Source organism: Amphiprion ocellaris, chromosome 17 (genome assembly GCF_022539595.1).
Source record: "Amphiprion ocellaris isolate individual 3 ecotype Okinawa chromosome 17, ASM2253959v1, whole genome shotgun sequence".
In the NCBI taxonomy this organism is placed as follows: domain Eukaryota; kingdom Metazoa; phylum Chordata; class Actinopteri; family Pomacentridae; genus Amphiprion; species Amphiprion ocellaris.
In genome coordinates this window covers 32,459,347-32,481,616 of record NC_072782.1, presented here as the reverse complement: position 1 = coordinate 32,481,616, position 22,270 = coordinate 32,459,347, and the positions used below count along the sequence as shown (strand labels likewise).

The 22,270-nt window shown below is 38.0% G+C and overlaps 1 protein-coding gene across 1 annotated transcript in view; it reads left to right on the top strand.

Moving 5' to 3' along the window:
* npy8ar (neuropeptide Y receptor Y8a) overlaps positions 1 to 22,270 on the top strand; it is a 47,008-nt gene extending 24,738 nt beyond the window's left edge. The window contains exons 2-5 of the mRNA XM_055019336.1: positions 9,336 to 9,689; positions 13,752 to 13,993; positions 16,950 to 17,096; positions 18,298 to 22,270. Coding sequence (XP_054875311.1) covers positions 9,381 to 9,689; positions 13,752 to 13,993; positions 16,950 to 17,096; positions 18,298 to 18,748 — 1,149 coding nt within the window. The 5' untranslated portion in view covers positions 9,336 to 9,380 and the 3' untranslated portion in view covers positions 18,749 to 22,270. The remainder of the gene's footprint in view (positions 1 to 9,335; positions 9,690 to 13,751; positions 13,994 to 16,949; positions 17,097 to 18,297) is intronic.

The following is a 22,270-nucleotide window of genomic DNA, read 5'->3' as shown; positions in this document are numbered from 1 at the left end:
TCATGTAAACAGTAAAGAAAATTTTGATCTCTGTATGATAATCTATATAAAAAAGACAAAACAGAATCACACAATAATGAAGTGAAATAAAAACTAGATAAAATGTATTAAACATTGATTTACAATGCTACACTTTACTCAAATTATTAAGAAATGAAGTGTCCACATGTGAATGAGATTGGGTTTAAATAACCTGCGGAGTTCCCCAGGGATCAATTTTAGGTCCACACTACTTTTTAATCTATAATCCAACATTTGGTTCTACAGTTACGCTGATGACACACAACTTTACATAGATGAGTTTCCTGATGAATTAAACTAGATTTTAATGTCTGGATGTCAGGAAAACGCTAAAATTTTTGTTACAGGTTATATAGCTCAGAGAGAAAGTCTCCAGGACTCACAGATCTAAACTTAAAAGCTTATAGTAATATTTATAATCATAATGATAATAAACTTTATTGATGTTGCAGCTTTCTGAACAGTGGCACAAAGTGCTAAACAGGAATATGACCAGACTAAAGAGATTTATTGTGAAGGTTTGTTGGGAAATCTCCACTCTGTCACCTTAAAAATATCTCTGAAGTGCAACCACTTCTGTCTCTGGGTGTCACAGAGGGACTTTCATCTTGAACGGTTCTGACAGCTGCTGTCTGGTCCACACAGAAACCTGATAAATCATCTGCAGCTGATTCACAGTGCTACAGACAACATATTACATAAAGTGTTTTTAAAGCACCTCATGGCCTTGCAGCAGGATATGTGGTGCCATGCTTCCTTTAACATCCTCTGGTTCTTCAGGGCCTTCAGTCAGCAGCGTTTAGGTTTAACACTCTGAGCTGCAGGATTCAGTCTGAGGACCTGGAAACAGCTGCAGGTGATGAAATATTTACCTTTAAACTGACCTCTGGAGCCTCAGGGTGGTTTACAGACAATATTGACATTATATTATTCATTTATTTTGTACCTATATAGTCACATTTTATTCTATTTTATTTCATTTGTTTGTTTTGCCTTTTGAATACATTCTATGTAGTTTTAAATTCAGGTTCATTTCACTCCATTATGCTCTTTTTGTTATAGAGACTATCATAATGGACATGATCATCTTATAGCATTAACTAACTGATTTTATGCTAAACTAATGATGTTATGCAATATATATCTTGTGTAGCATTAGCTAACTAGCTCACATTATGCTAAAGTAATAACGTTAAACTACATTACCTTACTGTAACAATGGCTAACTCGATCATTTTAAGTTAAACTAATAATCTTATACTATATTAGCTTGTTGTAGCACTAGCTAACTTGCTGACTTTATGCTAAGCTAATAATGTTAAACTACATTCCCTTGCTGTAACACTGGCTAACTAGCTAATTTAAGTTAAACTAATAATGTTTTGCTATATTAGCTTGCCATAACACTAAATAACTAGCTGAATTTATGTAAAACTAATATCATACCATACAAGCTTAATATAGCATTAGCTAGCTAGCTAATTTTAAGTTAAACTCATAATGTTTTGCTATACTATCTGGCTGTAGCACTAGCTAATTAATTAACTAGCTCACTTTATATCAAACTATTAAGATTATACGGTATTATCTTTCTGTAGCCCTATCTGGCTAGCTAACTAGCTGATGTTATGTTAAACTAATAACATTATGTTACAATATCTTGCTGTAGCACTAGCTAACTAGTTCAGTTCATACTAAACCAATAAGATTATACTATATTGTATTGCTGTAGCACTAGCTAATTAGTTAACAAGCTCACTTTTTGTTAAACTAATAACATTTTGCTACTTTATCTTGCTGTAGCACAAGCTAATTAGTTCACTTCATGCTGAATTAATAATGTGCTCTATTAGATTGCTGTAACACTAAGTAGCTGAATTTATGTAAAACTAACATGCTATAAAAATCTTCATTTAGTACTAGCTGACTTCAAGTTAAACTAATAATGTTATACAATATTAGCTTGCAGTAGCACCAGCTAACTAGCTGACTTTAGGTTTATACCGCTATGCTATATTAGCTTGATGTAGCACTATCTGGCTAGCTAACTTTATCCTGAATGAATAATTTTATGCTATATTAGCTTGATGTAGCACTATCTGGCTGGCTAAGTTTATGCTGAATGAATAATGTTTTGCTATATTAGCTTGAAGTAGCACTATCTGGCTAGCTAAGTTTATGCTGAATGAATAATTGTATGCTATAGTAGCTTGCTGTAGCACTATCTAGCTAGCTAACTATATACTTGATGAATAATTTTATGCTATATTAGCTTGCTGTAGCACTATCTGGCTAGCTAACTGTATGCTGAATGAATAATGTTTTGCGATATTAGCTTGTTGTAGACTAGCTTACTAGCTTGAATTCTTTGGCCATGTTGGCTAAGCAGCACTGTTAATAGATTTTTTCTTATTTTCATTATTTATTTTTTAATTGGTATATTAAATTTATCTGACAGTAAATTTAGAGCTTTAGTTTGAGACCCATGGACTCTGACATTGTTTCTGTCTGTGTGTGGAAGCATTCAGATTTAAGACACCTGTGTGATTGTGGACACAAAGAACTGAGTTTAGGTTCTTGTTGATACCGAGCAGTCAGTTACTTCTGGTCAGATACAGTTATCCTGGATCATACTCAGAATGACTCATGAGGTTTCACAATTAACTTTATGACAAACTCTTTTTTATTAATTGAACCTTTTAATTTGTTCTCTATAGCTGACTTCCTGTTTACATGTTATATTGATTTATAGACATTAATATGAGGAGGATCTGTTCCTGGTTTATCCTGTAAATCTGTATTATTCTCCTCTGTGAAGCTCTCTAAAGTGTTGTATCCGGTATGAAAGCTTCTGTGTAGATCCAGTTTGATTGACGGGGTTAATGATGTAGCAGCTCTGGAGAGCAGCTGGTTGGCGTCTGCTTGGGTTGGACTGACGGAGCTGACGTCCACCAGGAGAAGGTCGGGTAAAACCTGCTGTTCTAGAAATACCGATTATCTGCTCCGATGGTCCAACTGGAGCTGCACTTTAAATGGATTTAAATGGATCCTGTGAAGAGGAGATGATGATAGACGGCGGTAAAAGTAGCCGTCTTCATGTCAGGGCAGCTTTTATTCTACAGCTCCAGAGATGTTTTCATGTTCTAAAGGTGAAACGTGAGATCCAGCAGCAACCATCAGCTGACTGAGTCTGTTTGTTTAGATGATGCGTGTGAGTCCCTCTGATTGAAACTGGTTCAGTCAGTTAAGCTAAAAAAAAATAAGATGGGAAGCATTTTATTTACACTATTTACCTAAATCAATGTTGACTTGTTTTATTTCAGTTCAGTGTGAGCGTTGTGGTGGTTTTGTGTCTCGTTTTGATAAATTTTCATCTCCTTGTGGTTGTTTTTAATCTTTATACAATCATTTTGTATCTGTTTTCAGTCCCTTTGTGCCTCTTTACGATGATTTTACAGCAATTTGTGGCTATTTTTTAGTCCTTTAAATACGGCGATGTTTATAGAACATCAGATATCTGGATGTGATTCCATCAAACCCTGCTTCACTGGTTCCACAACTGTTTCCTGCAGAGACTCGTGAAATTACACAAAAAATGACAAACGTTAGACACAAAATGAGAAAAATGAGACACAAACCAACTGCAAAGACAAAAACTGACAAAAACAAGACTCAAAACAACAAAAACAAGACACAAAATAACAAAAACAAGACTCAAAACAACAAAAACAAGACTCAAAACAACAAAAATGACAAAGAAAATGACAAAAACCAAAACAAAGCAACAAAAACAAGATGCAAAACTACAAAAATGAGACACAAAACGACAAAAACGAGACTTGAAATGACAAAAACAAACTGACGAAAACGAGACACAAACCAACAAGAATGAGACTCAAGTGGACAAAAACAAGACACAAAACAGCAAAAACGAGAGTTAAAGCAATAAAAACGAGACTCAAGACAGGAAAAATGAGACACAGAACAACAAAGCCAGATGCAAAGCAACAAACAAGAGACGCAAACCAACTGCAAAGAAGCAAAATGACAAAAAACAAGACATAAAACAACAAAAACAACGACTCAGATACCAGTAAACTCATTAACTACTTTTTGTGATGATTCTGTACTTCTGTGGTCATTTTGCATCGTGTTTGTGGCCATTTTTGGTTTATTTGTGGACTTTTTGCACCTTCCTTCGGGCATTTTGTGTGTCTTTGTGATGATTTTGCATTTGTTTGTCGATCCCTTGAATCACTTTGTAGTTTATTTTCTTCTCTTTATGGTACTTGTGTCTCGCTTTTACCATTCTGTACCTCTTTTCAGTGGTTTTGTGTATCTTTGCAATGATTTTGCATGTATTTTTGATTGTTTTGAGTCCTTTTGTTTTTGTTTTACTTGTCTTTGTGGTGGCTTTGTTGCTCATTTGGAATATTTTAAGTCTCCTTGTGGTAATTTTTCATCACTTTGTGGCCATTTTGATTTAATATTGTCTAATTATGTTGTTTTTTGTTTTTTTTTAAACTTTTTAAAATTGTTTTGAGTCTCTTTGCAGAACATTTTGCATCCTTTTGCAGTCATTCCAGGTTTACTTCTGGAAATTTCGAAAATCTTTTGTAATTTCATGTCTTTTTGTGATGATTTTAGTATAATTTGTGATTGTTTTGAGTCTTTGTGGCCATTTTGATTTAATTTGTGGATGTTTTATACCTTTTTTCAATTGTTTGAGTCTCTTTGCTATGATTTTGCATGTATTTGTGATTGTTCTGAGTCTCTTTGCAGTTGATTTCATTTTCTGGCAGTTTTGTTGCTCATTTTGACCATTTTTTCATCTATTTAGGGACATTTTAATTAATTTGCTGACATTTTGTGTCTTTTGGATTCACATTTTTAAAATCTTTGCAGGGATTTTGTATCTATTTGTGATTGTTTTGAGTCCTTTTGTGTTTGTTTTACTTGTCTTTGTGGTGGTTTTGTGTCTCATTTTGACCATTCTAAGTCTTTTGTAGTCATCACTTTGTGGCCACTTTGCTGTAAATTGTGGATGTTTTGTACATTTAATTGTTTTGTGTCTCTTTCCTATGATTTTGCATGTATTTGTGATTGTTCTGAGTCTCTTTGCAGTTGATTTACTTCATTTTTTGGTGGGTTTGTGTCCCATTTTGACCTTTGTGCATCTTTTCATGGATATTTTGTGCTTATTCTTGTTCTGTTCTCTATTCTACCTGCTACATTCTATTTACTGTAACATCAGAAGGTGGGATGTTGCAGATTTCCTCAGAATTTGTTGTAATTTGTGCTGCTTTAGCACATAAACCAGCTGTAGAGGCACTTTGAGCCGGTGTCTGTTTGAAGATGTTGTTCCCATTAAAAGTGACTGAGGCGTTTGTGTCTTGGAGGAGGAAGTTCAAACCCGTCTCGGTGTGAAGTGGGTGGATGTCAGAGTGTCAGTTCACAGAGTTTTCAGACTCGGCCCACTCAGACGGAAAGATGAGGAAGTTTGAGACGGCATCTGACAGGCGTGACGTTCACTTTTAACTCGGCATTGTGTCGAGAGCCGACGTTGGTGTGAAATCAGGGCAGAAATCACAGCAGAGTGATGAAGCCTGCAGAGGAAGCAGCGATTCTGCACACAGCTGCTGTTCTTCAAGCAGCTCCTGACAGGAACATCTCAGGTTTACCTTCAACGTGGCAGAAAAACACCCAAACAAAATGCAGTTTTGCACCTTTTATTTGCAGTGATTTTGCAATAATTTGGGATTCTTTTGAGTCTCTTTGTGGTCATTCTGCTTTACTTTGTGGATGTTCTGCACCTTTTTTTCAATTGCTGTGGTTTTGCAGTGTTTGTGCTAAGTCAGTTTGTAATTGTTTTACATCTTCTTGTTCTGGTTTTCTGTCTCATTTTGCATCTCTTTAGGGTCATGCTGAATTAATCTGTTGACATTTCATGTCCTTTGGGGTTACTTTTTGTATCCTTGCAGTGATTTTGCATATATTTGTGATTGCTTTGAGTCTTTTTGTAGTTGTTTTACTTCACTTTTTGCTGGGTTTGTTGCTTATTTTGACCATTTTGCTTCTACATTCGTGTAAAAAATGATTAGAACACCCTTGTTTTTTATAATTTCTTGTTCATTTTAATGTCTGGTACCACTAAAGGTACATTTGTTTGGATAAATATAATGATAACAACAAAAATAGCTGATAAGAGTTTAATTTCAGAGCTGATATCAGACATTTTCTATGGTTTTCTTGATAATAACCAAAATCCCTTCAGTTCTTCCATCAGTAGCTATGGGATTGTTCTGCCAAAAGCAGCTTTCAGGATTCCATGTTTTCATTTCTGTCTGTTTTAATCCCATGATCCACACAGGAGTTAGTACTGATTCATAACCATTGTTTCTGATGACTGCATCCATGCGTCTTGGATGTTCTCCACCAGCTTCTGACATTGTTCTGCTGTCACAGCAGCACATTCCTGTTGCACTCATTCTAACTAATCTGCTTTGTTTTTGGGCTTGTGTTTCTCCATTTAGTGTTTGATGATTTTCCACAGGTTTTCAGTTGGATTTAGATCTGGTGATTGAGCAGCCAAGGCATGGTTCCAATGTTCTGGTTCTCCATCCAGGCTTTAACTGACCTTGTCTTGTTGGAAAATCCAGTCATTGGAGGCAGGAAAGAGTTTTCCAGCTGATGGAAGAAGACTGTTTTCAAGAGTAGCCCCAGACATGACCTGGTTCATTTGACCTGTTCCACCCAGACTGAAACTACCCCAGATGGTCACTGATCCACCCCCATGTTTTACTGTAGGGCCAGACAGTCTGGTTTGTAGCTTCTCCAGGCTTCCTCCTAACCAGTAAGTTGGCTGGAGTGGGCATCAACTGAAAACTGGATTCATCCCTGAAGAGAACCTTAGTCCAATCATCAACAGTCCAATCATTGTGATCCCAGCAAAGAGTAACCAGCTTTCCTCTGCCTTTCCTTGATGAAGGGCTTCTTCCTGCCCTGTGTGACTTCAGACCAGCTTCAACAAGTCGCTTTCCAACTGTCCTTGAAGAACAAGTCCCATTTCTCCACAGTGTCCACTCATTTTACGGTCGCTGGAGGTCTGAGGATGATTCCTGACAGGAACGGATGAGTGACGGTCATCTGGTGGGTAGAAAGATGTTTCCTGACCAGCTAGCAGTTTGGTAGAACCATGTTGGGCTGGTTTATTCGTGGTGGAATGAACGGTTGTCTTGGAGATCTTCAGTTTTTTCGCTACCTGTCTCTTACTCATGATGGCTGCCTTTGTGGCTTCACATAAGTCTTTAGTTTTAGGTGTTATGTGAGAGCTGACAACTTCTGAGTTGTTCTACGGCTTGAATGTCAGCAGGAAACCACTCTAGGCCTTTGCATGTGCTGCTGATGACATGAAATGTCCTCTTATAGACCCTGGAATACAATGAAGCTGAAGCATGTCAAATAGGACATAAAGTATGATGAAATCAGCTGCATTTTTTGTTGTGTTCATTGTATTCTTCAGGTAATAAACCTTTAGTGGTACCAGGCATTGGAATGAACAAGAAATTGAAGAAAACAAGGATGATCTAGTCATTTTTCTATGACTGTATTTGTGAACCTTTAGAGTCTTTTTCGTTCTGTCTCTTTTAATGAGTATTTTGGTTTATTGGAATAAACTGTTGGTGAAGCTGCTTCTGCTGCCTTCAGTACTATAAAGCACTAATGCTTATTGGATTCTTCCCTTATAAACAGTGTGCAGTGAGAAGTATTCAGATCTCTCACGACGAGTTGCACCGTGTTGCGTTTAGATTCTGTTTTCTGCAGCTTCACTGACGTCTTGATTCATTCAGCAGCTCTGCTTCAGTTTCTATCGACGCTTCAACTCCTTCCAGACGGTGTTTTTAAGGACGATTAGCATCAAACTATTGTTTCTGCACAAATGTGTGAAAACCAGAAGTTGTGTTTGTGAAGCACCTGAAGGTTTCAGAGCAGCTTTTTATTGATGCTGCAGTCCTGAGCTCGAACACTTCGGCCTCCGGAGGAAAACCAGACTCACAACAGTTAGCGTTAGCATGTTCCCTGTATGCTAATGTGATTAATTCTGTAATCAGGACGAGATGCAGCGACGTGTCTGAGAGGCAGCCGGCTTAATTAAACCGTCGCTCTGCTGCAGATAAGAGTTCAGATTATTATTCTGCTTCAAACGTGTCCAATGTTGAATAAATAAACCCAATAAAAGCAGTTTACACGACCAATAAACAGCAACCGTTTAACAAATCACCTCAGATGATAATTAATCAGCTGAAGAGGAAGATATTTATCTCAGTACACTGTAAAAAAAAAACAAACAACCAAGGTCTGGTAGGGAGAGCACCAGAAAGAATATGTAAAACAAATATGGTTAATGGTTCAAAGCTGTTTTTAAAACATTCATTTTTACACTGCAAAAATGTGCAGAAAAGATGTTTAAAAATGGCTGACTACTGGAATGTTGAAAAAACTGCAGAAATATGTGTAAAATATTGAAATTTCATGATATTTGCCGTTTAAATTTATGATTGCAATTCATAAAAAAATTACTATTTAAAAAAATATTTTGTGGAAAACTATTTACAGTTTTGGCCTGTTTTGTATGTTTTTTTTAACAGTCAACACATAAATTTTAAAACAAAAACTGTAATTTATACAGGATATCTGCAATTTGACAAAACAGGAAAAAAAATCTGTAAAATAACAGTTTATAGATTATTTACAATTTTGAAGCCTAATATACATATTTTTAAATAACAGCCAATATCTGTAAAATAATATATATAACTGATTTATTTTGCACATTGTTGTGTTTTTTGGTTAAAATTTAAATAAATACTTTTTTCTGTGATTTTACTAGTTGTTATCTGTAATTTTACCATTTTAAAAATGCTTTATATACACATTTTTCCTTAAAATCACGGCATCTATCTGTACAAACATATTTTTGCTGATTTAAATACAATAAAATAGTGTGATTTTATGGTCACACATTGTAAAAAAAGAAACTGCCAGTTGTCAAAGTACAGATTTTTGATGATTTGAGGAGTCCACGTGTAAATTGATCCTTTTTTTCTGCGATTGAACTTGATATCTGTAATGTAATGAAAGAGTTTATCATTTCACATCTTTTTTTAATTAAAAACACAAATTTTTAAGATGTTTTCTCTGTTTCTGTGTTTGACAGGAAGCTGCTGAGGATCTGAATGTTTCTTCCTGTTTCTGATGAACTGATCTCTGGCTGATATTCTCCTCTGATTCCTCCTCTCTCTGGTCTATCGAAGGTCCAGGTCCAGGTTCTGGTTCTGTCCTGCCCCCTCCATCCTGCCATGTCCAATGACAGCAGCCTCGTGGGCATCTGGGAGGCCTCTGATTGGGCCGACACCTCCCAGTGCCCGCCCTCAGTGGGCGGAGCCACTTTCCTTATTGTGGCCTACAGCGCTGTCATCGCCATCGGGTTGCTAGGCAATGCGGGCCTGGTGTTCATCATCGCCCGGCAACAGGAGCTACGCAACGTCACCAACATCCTGATCGCCAACCTGTCCTGTTCCGATATCCTGATGTGTGTCGTCTGTCTGCCGGTGACCGTCATCTACACCCTGATGGACCGCTGGGTGCTGGGAGAGGCGCTGTGCAAGGTCTGAAACCAGTATAAAACCAGTATAAAACCAGTTAAAACCAGTTGAAATCAGTATAAAACCAGTTTAAACCTGACACCCTGATGGACTGCTGGGTGCTGGTGTAGTCGTAATCCACCAACATCAACACCAACATCTTGACCTCTATGAACACCAACATCTAGACCTCTATGAACATCTAGACCTCTATGAACATCTAGACCTCTATGAACATCTAGACCTCTATGAACATCTAGACCTCTATGAACATCTAGACCTCCATGAACATCTAGACCTCCGTGAACATCTGGACCTCTGTGAACATCTGGACCTCTATGAACATCTAGACCTCTATGAACATCTAGACCTCCATGAACATCTAGACCTCTATGAACACCAACATCTAGAACCCTAAAAACATCTAGACCTCTATGAACACCAACATCTAGACTTCTATGAACACCAACATCTAGACTTCTATGAACACCAACATCTAGACCTCTATGAACACCAACATCTAGACCTCTGGAACACTGACATCTAGACCTCTATGAACATCTAGACCTCCATGAACATCTAGACCTCTATGAACGAGACCTCTATGAACATCTAGACCTCCATGAACATCTAGACCTCTATGAACACCAACATCTAGACCTCCATGAACATCTAGACCTCTATGAACACCAGCATCGAGACCTCTATGAACATCTAGACCTCCATGAACATCTAGACCTCTATGAACGAGACCTCTATGAACATCTAGACCTCTATGAACATCTAGACCTCTATGAACATCTAGACCTCTATGAACACCAACATCTAGACCTCTATGAACATCTAGACCTCTATGAACACCAACATCTAGACCTCTATGAACATCTAGACCTTTATGAACACCAAAATCTAGACCTCTATGAACATCTAGACCTCCATGAACACCAACATCTAGACCTCTATGAACATCTAGACCTCTATGAACACCAACATCTAGACTTCTACGAACATCTACACCTCTATGAATATCTAGACTTCTATGAACATCCAGACCTCTATGAACACCATCTAGATCTCTATGAACACCAAGATTCAAGACGTTTATTTGTCACAAACACAATTATACATAGTATGATTATATAGTGAAATGCATTGTGCACCTGTTCCAAAACTGAAACAATAAGAATAATGAAATAAAACACACATATATATACTCATATGCATATGAATATATACATATATATATAGAGAGAGAGAGATGAGGAGCAGGTACGACAGCAGCTGCACTCACTGGCGCCATCTTTGACCAACATCTAGACCTCTATGAACATCAAGCCCTCTATGAACACCAATGTTGTCTTTCCTCACATCAGATTCTACTGATGTTACAGTCTCAAAAGTTGGAGAAATGTCGACCAAAGACTGTATTTTAGTAGAAATATGGATCCATCCATAGATAAACACTTATAGGAACTTACACTAGACCAGCCTGGACTGGCAGTTTTGGTCTTTTCTCCGTTTTTAAGGTCCAATAATGGACTGTGTTCTCTGCTGGATCCATTCAATCATTCTGATCTAATGAAACTATTCTGCCGGTTCTCAATGCATTTCATGACTGTTTGGGTTAGAAATGAAACAACTGATTTGTTCTTTCAACTGTGACACCTGGATGGATGTAAAACTGATCTGGTGTCAGTTTTCACCAGAACTCAGATGTGTTTCTCCTCCTAAATGTCATGGTTCTATCTGCTGGATTGATGAAGTTCTGAGGCTGAGAAATGATGGAAAAAGTCCATTAAAAAGTGATAAATCTGGACCCACCTCTATGGACTTCAAGGACCTGGAATGTTCTAAGTGAAACTAAACTTAAAGACTGGAAGCAGGAAAGGAGAACGTCATCTGGAGAAAGTTCTAGAGTAGACCTACCGACAACTGGAGAAAGTTCTAGAGCAGACCTATCGACAACTGGAAAAAGTTCTAGAGTAGACCTACCGACAACTGGAGAAAGTCCTAGAGTAGACCTACCGACAACTGGAGAAAGTCCTAGAGTAGACCTACCGACAACTGGAGAAAGTCCTAGAGTAGACCTACTGACAACTGGAGAAAGTTCTAGAGCAGACCTACCGACAACTGGAAAAACTTCTATAGTAGACCTACCGACAACTGGAGAAAGTCCTAGAGTAGACCTACCGACAACTGGAGAAAGTCCTAGAGTAGACCTACCGACAACTGGCGAAAGTTCTAGAGTAGACCTACCGACAACTGGAGAAAGTTCTAGAGCAGACCTACCGACAGCTGGAGAAAGTTCTAGAGTAGACCTACTGACAACTATCCAGTTGTCAGTAGGTCTACTCTAGAACTTTCTCCAGGGGACGTTCACCTCTATGGACTTCAAGGACCTGGAACTCTGGAAATATTCCCAGTATGAAGGTAGAACTCTGATCTTTGATAAAGTTACTGGAGATGAAGAACCAGATGTTCTGAGGAGGTCAGGGGGAGAAGTCATCTGCTGTAAATTCCAGTATTTATTAAACCTACTTCTCTGGAAAACTAAACATTTAAATGTCTTTTAGTTTATTCTAATATGTTCTCTGCTAGTTTACTCTGAACCAGAACATTAATTAATCACGTTCATTTAGAGCTGAAGGCTGTGATTCAAAGCTTTATTTAAAACCAGACGATAAAACAACAGGCTGCATTTTAAACATCCAATAATAGTAACAGCAGTAAACACTAGGATGAATAACAGGCTGATGATGTGTGTTTACAGAAATGATTCTTAATGAATTAAACAATCAGCAGATAACCACAGGTTCTTATAAATCCTCGTCCAACAGCTTTAGACCTGATCTTTCCTCTCATTCACGATGCAGGAGTCCATTCCTAAATTTGGTTCCAATTAAATAAATTGCTAACAACTGGCGACTCTGTGGATCTGATCTGTGACCCTTCAGTGTCCGGAGCCTCGATTTGACCAACAACTGTCAGTCCCAACCACAAATTGGCCCCTTGAGGAAAAACTGGAGGATCTGTGACAGAAAGAAGCTTTAATTTATTCTGTTTGGTCATTAAATAGGAAGCGTCTAGCAGCAAGAACATCCAGAAGAAAACCAACAAAACCTGAACAAAGTTTCCCTCAGAACCATCTGGTTCTTCATCTCTAGTAACTTTATTAAGGATCAGAGTTCTACCTTCATCCTGGGAATATTTCCAGAGTTCCACAGAGGTGGGTCCAGATTCCCATCATTTCTGAGCCTCAGAACTTCATCAGTCCAGCAGATAGAACCATGACATTTAGGAGGAGAAACACATCTGAGTTTTGAGAAAAACTGTAATTAAAATAACTTAAAAAGCTGGAACATTACTACAAAAATGGTGAAAATCACCACAAAAAGGGCCAAAATTACCACAAAAGGTGAAAGGTCAAATTGCAACAAAAACTCAAATTTTGCACAAAAAAAATTTGCAAAATGACCTCAAAAAAAGTCAAAATTATCCTGAAACATTCAAATATGCCAGGAAAAACGTGGAAAATAACCACAAAAAGGAGCAAAACCACCACTAAAAGTACCAAAATTACCACAAAACAGGTGAAAATTGTGACAGACTCAAATTCAGCAAAAAAAATGTCAACCAAAAAGGACTAAAGTTCCTATTCCTATATGAATATATATATATATATATATATATATATATATATATATATATATATATATATGAATTTTTGGGTGTTTTTTCTGGCATATTTGAACCCTTCAGGCTAGTTTTGGTTCTTTTTGGGGTTATTTTGTGTCTCTTTGTGGTCATTTTCACCATTTTTGTGGTGATTTTTTTTTTTTTTATATAATAACTTCAGTTGCAGTTTTTCCCAGAACTCACGTGTTTCTTCTCCTTAAATGTCATGGTTCTATCTTCTGGACTGATGAAGTTCTGAGGCTCAGAAATGATGGAAAAAGTCCATTAAAAAGTAATAAATCTGGACCCACCTCTGTGGACTTCAAGGACCTGGAACTCTCAACTTTCGTGAAATGACCCGTTTTAATTCCAGGTGTTCAGACTTTGATCTTGTGTTCTGTACCTGTCCAGGTGACTCCGTTCGTCCAGTGCATGTCGGTGACAGTGTCCATCTTCTCCCTGGTCCTCATCGCTCTGGAGCGCCACCAGCTGATCCTCCATCCCACCGGCTGGTCTCCGGCTGCTGGACACTCCTACCTGGCCGTGGGACTCACCTGGCTGGTGGCCTGCTTCATCTCGCTGCCCTTCCTGTCCTTCAACATCCTCACCAATGACCCCTTCCAGAACATCAGCCTGCCTGCCAACCCCTTCAGGTGAAAACGCTGTGTTTCCTGTAACTCCTTCACAATAAAAGACTTGTTCCTTCCTAAATCACCACATTTTTAGAACAATTTCTTCCCAGCCAGCTCGGTTTTGCTGGAAACATGTTTATTTATAAAAATTATTTCTGAGATTTTAACTTGAGATATCAAATAATTCCACTCTCTTTCAGCAATTTTTTTTCTCACATTTAAATTTGAGGCTGTTTAAACAACAATATTTCAATAAATATTAAAGATTAAAACCTGAAATTTATTTCCTATCATGTCCCTGATGGACTTTAGCTGTTTTCTTGTTGGGCGTTGAGAGGTAATGGTGGTTAATCATCAGTTAACTAATTGCCGGTAAGAATTTAGCAGATGAAAAAGAACCGATAAAGCAAAAGAAGAAGGCCATGCATGTTAGTAAATATATTGTAGATCAGCTGTAGTACCTGGTTGTTCCACCAGGTGGTGTTCAGTTTTGTGTTGTTTAAAGGGGCACCATGACAAAGACTACTGTGACGCTTAATGACCTCCGACTAGCACAACCAATACTGTAAATATTATCATCACACACTGTAAAAGAATTACAGATATTATTATACAGATAATTTAACAAAACAGGAAAAATCTGTAAAATAACAGTTTTAAAAAGGCATTTTTCTAAACTTAAAATACATTATTTTTCTTTTAAATTTCAGCCAAATATCTGTAGAATAACAATATTTTTGCTCATTTATATAGACTAAAAACTGTCTAATTTTATGGTCAAACTTTTTAAAAGAAAAAAATAGCATTTCAAGAAATACAGTAAATTTAATTTACCAAAACTGTAAAAAAAATAAATACAAATCTGTGAAAAACAGAAAATAGTTTTTAAAAATTATGGTAAAAACAGTTAAATTCTTTCTTTTCTTTTTTTGTACAGTGTAAAACTAGTATTCTAGTTTTAAGGCTCTGACGTGAATATAATGTAGTTTTTACTTGTAAAAACTGTTAATAAAAAGCAATGCTCATATTTTATAGTGCAGTTAAAAGTCGTATTCAGTAGATAGAAACTGTCCAGATTAATTATGAGTCATGTTTTTACCTTAAACTCATCTTTGAGTTCATCTATTACACTTCATTCTGCAGTTTTTCCGCATTGTCGCAGATGATTGGAAACTCTTTCAGCTTCTGACCCAACATTTGTCTCTGAGAGGTTAAAAATGATCCTCAGCGCTGAAGGATTTTAATTATAATTTCACCGCTGAAGCTCTAATTAATGGAGGCTCGCTGCCGCTGCTGACAATTAGTCTGCTGATGAATCTTCATCGTGGAGGAGATAAAAGATGGAAACATGAAGCGACTGTGATTCGATGAGGCAATGCTTTAATGCGAAAATGTTCTCCAACCAGCGGAGATCAGAGAAAAAAGATGGTTTTAGATGAACCTATTGGAAGAGAAAGAAAGAAAGAAAGAAAGAAAGAAAGAAAGAAAGAAAGAAAGAAAGAAAGAAAAGGTTTTTTTGCATATTTAAATTTGAGGCCATTTGAACAGCAACACCTGAGTAACTGCTAAAGATAAAAACCTGACATTTATTTCTCATCATGTCACTGATGTACCTTGGCTGTTGTCTTATAGAGATTTTAGAGGTAAGGGTGGTTAATCGTCAGTCAAACAATAGCCGTTAAGAATTTAACAGATTAACTAAAAAGAACCAATAAAACAGAAGAAGAAGGTCATGCATGTCAGTAAATGTAGATCAGCTGCAGGACCTGGTTGTTCCACCAGGTGGAGCCTCTTACTGTTTAATCCTGTAGAGACCAGAGGAGGCATTCAGTGTTGTGTTTTCTTTAGCTCTTAAAGGGGCACCATGACAAAGACTGTGGTGACGCTTAATGATCTCCGACCAGAACATACGTGTTCATTCTTATATTTCAGCGTCATATAAAACAGCTCGAGGTGATTGTATGTTTGCAAACATCACAGGAATGTAAATGTTCAGATCTAAATTGTTAAATAAGTAGTTCTGTGATTGTTACTTCAGTTTTTTGTGGATGTTTGAGGATTTTTTTATTCTGTATTTGTGTGGGTTTAGCTAGCAGTAGGCCACCATGACAAAGACTTCTGTGGTGGTTAATGACCTCCTGCTAGCACTGAGATTCTTATATAAATTCTAGTTTTAAAGGTTCATTTCACCCAAAATGAACAAACTAACTATTGTAACTATTTTTACTATTTGTAAAAATACAGATTTTTGAATAATAGTTTGGAAAATGTTATTTTTCAGTCAAAAATATACATAATTTTTCTTGGACATTACAGCAAATATCTGTAAAATAATTAGATTTTTTGCTGATTTAAATACAGTAAAAATGTCTGTAATTTATTAAAACTGAAAAAAATATGTAAAATAGTATTTCATTGTTCAAAAAGTCGCAGCTACAAATGGTTAAAAAAACATTTTATTTTAAGCGTAAGAATGAAAGAAAGCAAGTGATATTGTGTTTTTATATTTTGGGCTTGTTTGTGACTCGGTCTTTTATTGTGTTTTCAGACTGTTTTGTTAAGTTTCGGCACAAAAATCACTAATTATCATCACAGAATCCCCAAAAAGTTCAGACAGTATTAACACGTTCCTCATTAACACAGAACATTTTTTAATTAATGTAAATCAGGAGCTTGGCGTTGGTGTCGAGAGTCATTTACTTGCATTTCTGTTGGCAGGAGTCAGACAAGATTCTAGTTTGCTCAAATATACAAAACAAGTTGATTAATATCTCCAGTATTGTTCCAAAAGCTCCAGTATTTATTGCCAAAAAAGTTTTTCAAAAATTAAAAGAGTAAAATAAAGGTTCCTTCACCAATGTCTCCTCAGAACTCAGCTGTTAAAGGTTCTCCAGGACCCCACAAGTAAACCAGAAAGCTTTAAAGTCCTCAGAAGGTCTCCTAGTCCATAGAGAATGTGTGTTTGTGTCGTCCTCAGGGACCATCTGATCTGCATGGAGCTGTGGCCGTCGGACAAACACCGCCTGGCCTACACCACCTCACTGCTCATCTTCCAGTACTGCCTGCCGCTGCTGCTGGTTCTGCTGTGTTACCTCCGGATCTTCCTGCGTCTGAGAAGACGAAGGTCAACTAGCTCTGCTGTCCACAGCGGGACGGATAATCTGACATCCTGAGCAAATGTTTTCCTTTTATTTCTTCTCAACATTGAAGTGTGATCATATAAAAAGTAAAAAAAGATTCCGACAAAGTGACGTTGATTAACTAAAAACAAAATGTAAAATAAGCGACTGCTGCCGAGAAGCATCCCTATATCATGATGCTGCCACCACCGTGTTTCATGTCATGATGCTGCCACCACCGTGCTTCACATCATGATGCTGCCACCACCATGCTTCACATCATGATGCTGCCACCACCGTGCTTCACATCATGATGCTGCCACCACCGTGTTTCATGTCATGATGCTGCCACCACCGTGCTTCACAGTGAGGATGGTGTGTTTGTGATGATGTTCATTGTTTGATGTCCACCAAACATATCATCTAGTCTGATGGACGTAAAGCTCCATCCTGGTCTCCTCAGACCAAAGAACCTTCTTCCAGGTGTCTTCAGAGTCTCCACATGTCTTCTGGTGAAATCTAGTCCAGATTTAATTGGATTTTTTTCCATCAGAGTCTTTCTCTTTGTCTCCATAAAGCTTTGACTGGTGAAGAACAGACAACAGTTGTTGGATGAACAGTCTCTAACATCTCAGCTGCTGAAGCTGGAACTCCTTCAGAGGATTCATAGGAGTCTTGGTGGCCTCCCTCTCTAGTCTCTTTCTTCTCGGTCTCTCAGGTCTTGAGGACGTCCTGCTCTAGTCAGATTTATTCATGTTCCATCTTCCTTCCATTCCTTAATGATGGATTTAACTGGACTCCTAGAGATCTTCAGGAACTTGGAAATGTTCTTGTATCGTCCTGACTGATGCTTTTCAACAAGCTTTCCTCAGAGTTTCTTGGAGTGTTCTTTAGTCTTCATGGTGTAGTTCTATCCAGGAGAACTGATCCACCAGAGTCTTTATACTACAATCACTTTTGAACATTTTATATTTTTAATTAACTGATATTACTTTGTAGATATATTTTCTTTTTGACATCAAAGAGCCTTTGATGTAATTTTTTTTAAATTGTTGTCAAAAATGATAAATTAAACTGACCACGATTCAATGTTGAAAAGCAAAACAAGAGGAGAACTTTTTCTAGTCTTTGTATTTGATGCTGTTTGATGATTGTGCCTGTGGCGTGTCGTGATATCTGACAGTGGGCTTCATGCTGTGTCTGCAGGGACATACTGGAGCGCAGTAGGAGGACTCGGGGAGCCCAGAGGATTAACGCCATGCTGCTGGCCATCGTGGTCGCCTTCGCTCTGTGCTGGCTGCCGCTCAACGTCTTCAACACTCTGTTCGACTGGCACCACCAGGCGCTGCCTGACTGCCAGCACGACACTGTCTTCTCCGCCTGCCATCTGACAGCGATGGCGTCCACCTGCATCAACCCCATCGTCTACGGCTTCCTCAACAGCAACTTCCAGAGGGAGCTGAAATCGACGTTGCAGCGCTGCCAGTGTGGAAACCGGCCGGCGGAGAGCTACGAGAGCTTCCCTCTGTCCACGGTGGGCAGCGAGGGGATGACCAAGGCCACGTCCCTCAACAGGATGGGGTCAGTGTATGTCCCATCACCCAGGCTGGAGATCGGCTCAGCGATACCTGCCAAAACACTGCCGACTAACACCTAATGAAGAGCACCAGCGAACTCTCTTCTGGCAGGAGGCTGGAAGGTAAAAGACAGCAGGAAATAGTTTCCAGAGACGGCTGTCCAGACCTCTGGGTGAGTTCAGAACTGTCCGGCTCACCGTTCAGGGTCAGGAGAGGCCGAATAGTGGAGCTCCGAGTCTACAACACGAGAAGCAAAACCCTGGAAATGGACTCAAACACAAGATAGGAAGAAAAATGACCGACTCCCTTTAGTTACTGACACCAATCCTCGTTAAGACCTTCTGATGATGGTGTTTCCAGGTCCACCCTTCTACTGCATCGGTTCATCTTTATAACATGCTGTGATGATGGGTTTGAATAGATATGAGTCCTTGAGCGCCCCTGTAGTTCAACTGGTGGAGCAGGCGACCCATAAACTGGGTCATGGTCCCGATGCAACGGTCATGGGTTCGAGTCCGACCCATGGCCATCTACTGCATGTCTTTCTTCCACTCTTCTACCCACACTTCCTGTCTCTCTCTCCACTGTACATTATAATGAAGGCAAAAAGGCCAAAAAAGTCTAAAAAATATAAAAGATATGAGTCCAGAAGTGACATTCAGTTGTTATTCTACTGCGGCCTTTTATTAGCCCCACTAATTTATGACCATAAATTTCTGAATAATTTATGGGATATGACAATAGCACACCTTTATGTTTTTAAAGACTCTTCTCAGTTTTACTCTACGGCCTCCAACCATCAGAGTTTTAAGACTTTTGAAACTATGAGTCACTTATAAACTAAGATTTGAGTTTGGAGATTAAGCTTAGAAGTAGGGAAGTCAAAGGCCAGAATCAGGGTCAATCAAGGCACCTTTCATCAGGTGTATGTCGACATTAACATAAGACTAAAACTTTGTTTACTGTCACACAGGTGTTGTAAAAGGAAAGCACAATAACTTAATAGTTTTCTGAATCAATAATCAGCTGCTTTATCAATCGTTAACAGATTAATCAAAATGAATGTCATGTAATGAATACTTGAAATGATCTGTAGCTCAGTCCAGGTCAGTTTGGTTTGTCTTAAACACATCAGTTCTAATTGGAGGTCATTAACCGCCACAGAAGTCTTTGTCATGGTGCCCCTTTACTAGCTAAACTCCCACAATGCTCTCTCCTTTAACATGAGCTGTAGTCTGAGTGACGCCTCCTCTGGTCTCTACAGTATTAAACAGGAATAGGCTCCATCTGGTGGAACAACCAGGAACTACAGCTGATCTGACGAAGCGGTTGGACTTGGAAATAGCTGCTACATCAGACTCAACATGAGGATTGGTTCAGAAACTACTGTTTTAAGCGTTGGGTTTGGGGTTTGTCCATTGCCATCTCAGTCTTTTGTAACTGGACGTAATGAGTGATTGGTGGATCTGACTGAGAACTCGAGGACACTCTGATTTGATCACGATGTAGCCCTGTCCTAAAGCGCTTTATCGTCTGTTTTCCCAACAGTTCCGGAAGTCAACATCTCAATGAAATCATTGGATATCATTCCCATACATATGGACCAGTAGGGACCTCCACCTTTTAGCAGACTGAGGTATCACTTCATTGAATTAAAATCTGTTATCACTTCATTTAATGGCGATCAAACTGTGGTTTAGTATTAAGAAGAGCAAAAGTCCACATTTGGAGTCAGGTCTCAGATCATAATTATGGTTTTACTTTTTTATTTAAGTGTTTCATTTTTACTCACTGTTGACTTGTGTTTTCAGTCAGTGTTTGGTTACGTTTCTGTACCAAAACGACTGAGTTTAAGTTTCAGCCCCATAGTGACTTGGAGAGGTTGAGACCAAAAAAAAAACCACTTGGTAAGTCTTTTGCATCAAAACAGCTTGGTTAAACTTAACCACTTAACACCAAAACTACTTGGTTTCATGTAGGTCTCATCTGCACAACTACAAGGTGTCCCTGATGTTATTGGGATTATTTTCTGTTTAGCAGATACTGGAACTGCTGATAAAACCCAGTGAAGCTGCTAGAAGATGGAGGAGGACACTACTGGACCAAATGTGTGGGAATGATCCATGATGATGATGGTCTTTTGATGGGTGATTCTCCTGTAAATGGGACCATAATTTACTAAAAGAACTCCTTACTGTGGTAACCCTTTGATGCATAGACCACATGAGGAGATACCCATTTTCCATTGGTTTTGGGTCACTTTTGACCCAGGTTATGCATCAAAGGGTTAAAGGAGATTTCAAACTACCAACCGGGACCATAAACTCATTAGATCAATGATCACTGAGGTAACAGATGAAGTGAGAAGTAGGATCATTTTCTCATCAGTGCAGTTAGACCTCATGTTGCCATCAGTCGCCCCCTGCTGACTGCTTGACAGAATGCAGGTTTGATATGTTTTATGTGTACAATGTAAATGATATTTTTATAACGAACCCTGATGACGATGAGCATGACTTACTGCATTTTAAAGGTGTGGTGGAGATACAGTGGAAGAAAAAAATACTACTAAACTACTCTGTGCGCCGTGTGGAAGATGTTTCCTTGTACTTTCAGTGAGTTTAAATAAGTGATAGACATAGTCGATGCCAGTCAGCCTTACTTTATCCAGAATGAGATGAAACTCTGTAGGAATGTTTTAAAGACTCAGCTGAGTTTGTAGCAGCCGTCAAACTGTCACCAGGCTTTTAACGGCGTTTCATCCTGTTCTTTCTGCTCTACGTAAACAGAGTAATGTCACACAGGATCTTCAAACGATTTAACCCTCCTGTTGTCTTCATTTACGAGCATGAAAAAATATTGTTTCCTTGTCTGAAAAAAAATCCAAAAATTCAGCAAAAAAATTCTCCAAATTTCAGAAAATTTGCAAAATCTTCAGGAAGAAAATTCCAATAATTCCTTAAAAGTTTCCCTTAAAAGTTTTACTTAAAAAAAAATCCCCCAAATTTGGCAAGAAAATTCCTGTAAATATATTCAAAAAATGATTAATAATATCTAAAATGATTCCATATATATCAGTAAAACTTCAAATGTTTTCTTAAGAACATAAAAATCACCCAAAATCCAGTGAAATTCGCTGGATTTTGGGTGATTTTTTCTGAATGTTCTTAAGAAACATTTTTAACATTTCTTTTTTCCACCAAAAAATGTTCAAAGATTTCCCAAAAATGTTGAAAATGTGGACATCAGAAGTTTCACTGTGAAAATATTTATTTTCCCACATTTTCAAACTTTAAAATGGGTCAATTTTGACCCACAGGACGACAACAGGGTTAAAACACCAAACTCCTGCTTTCAGGTTCCTTTTTTAATATCTAGCTGTGCCTGATTATTTTAGTAGTAGAACAGATGAATCCTGATTTGGGTTTTAAATGATCGTCTGTTATATCAGTTAAAGTGTCTCTTTAACGAATGAGCGTTTTCACCTTTGCCGACTTCTCTGTTGGGTCCGTCGTTATAAAAGTGATAAATGTGGTTTGTGTATCGTTTGGTTTAATAATGTGATGCACAAAGTCTGGAATAAAGAAAAAAGAAATTTAGAA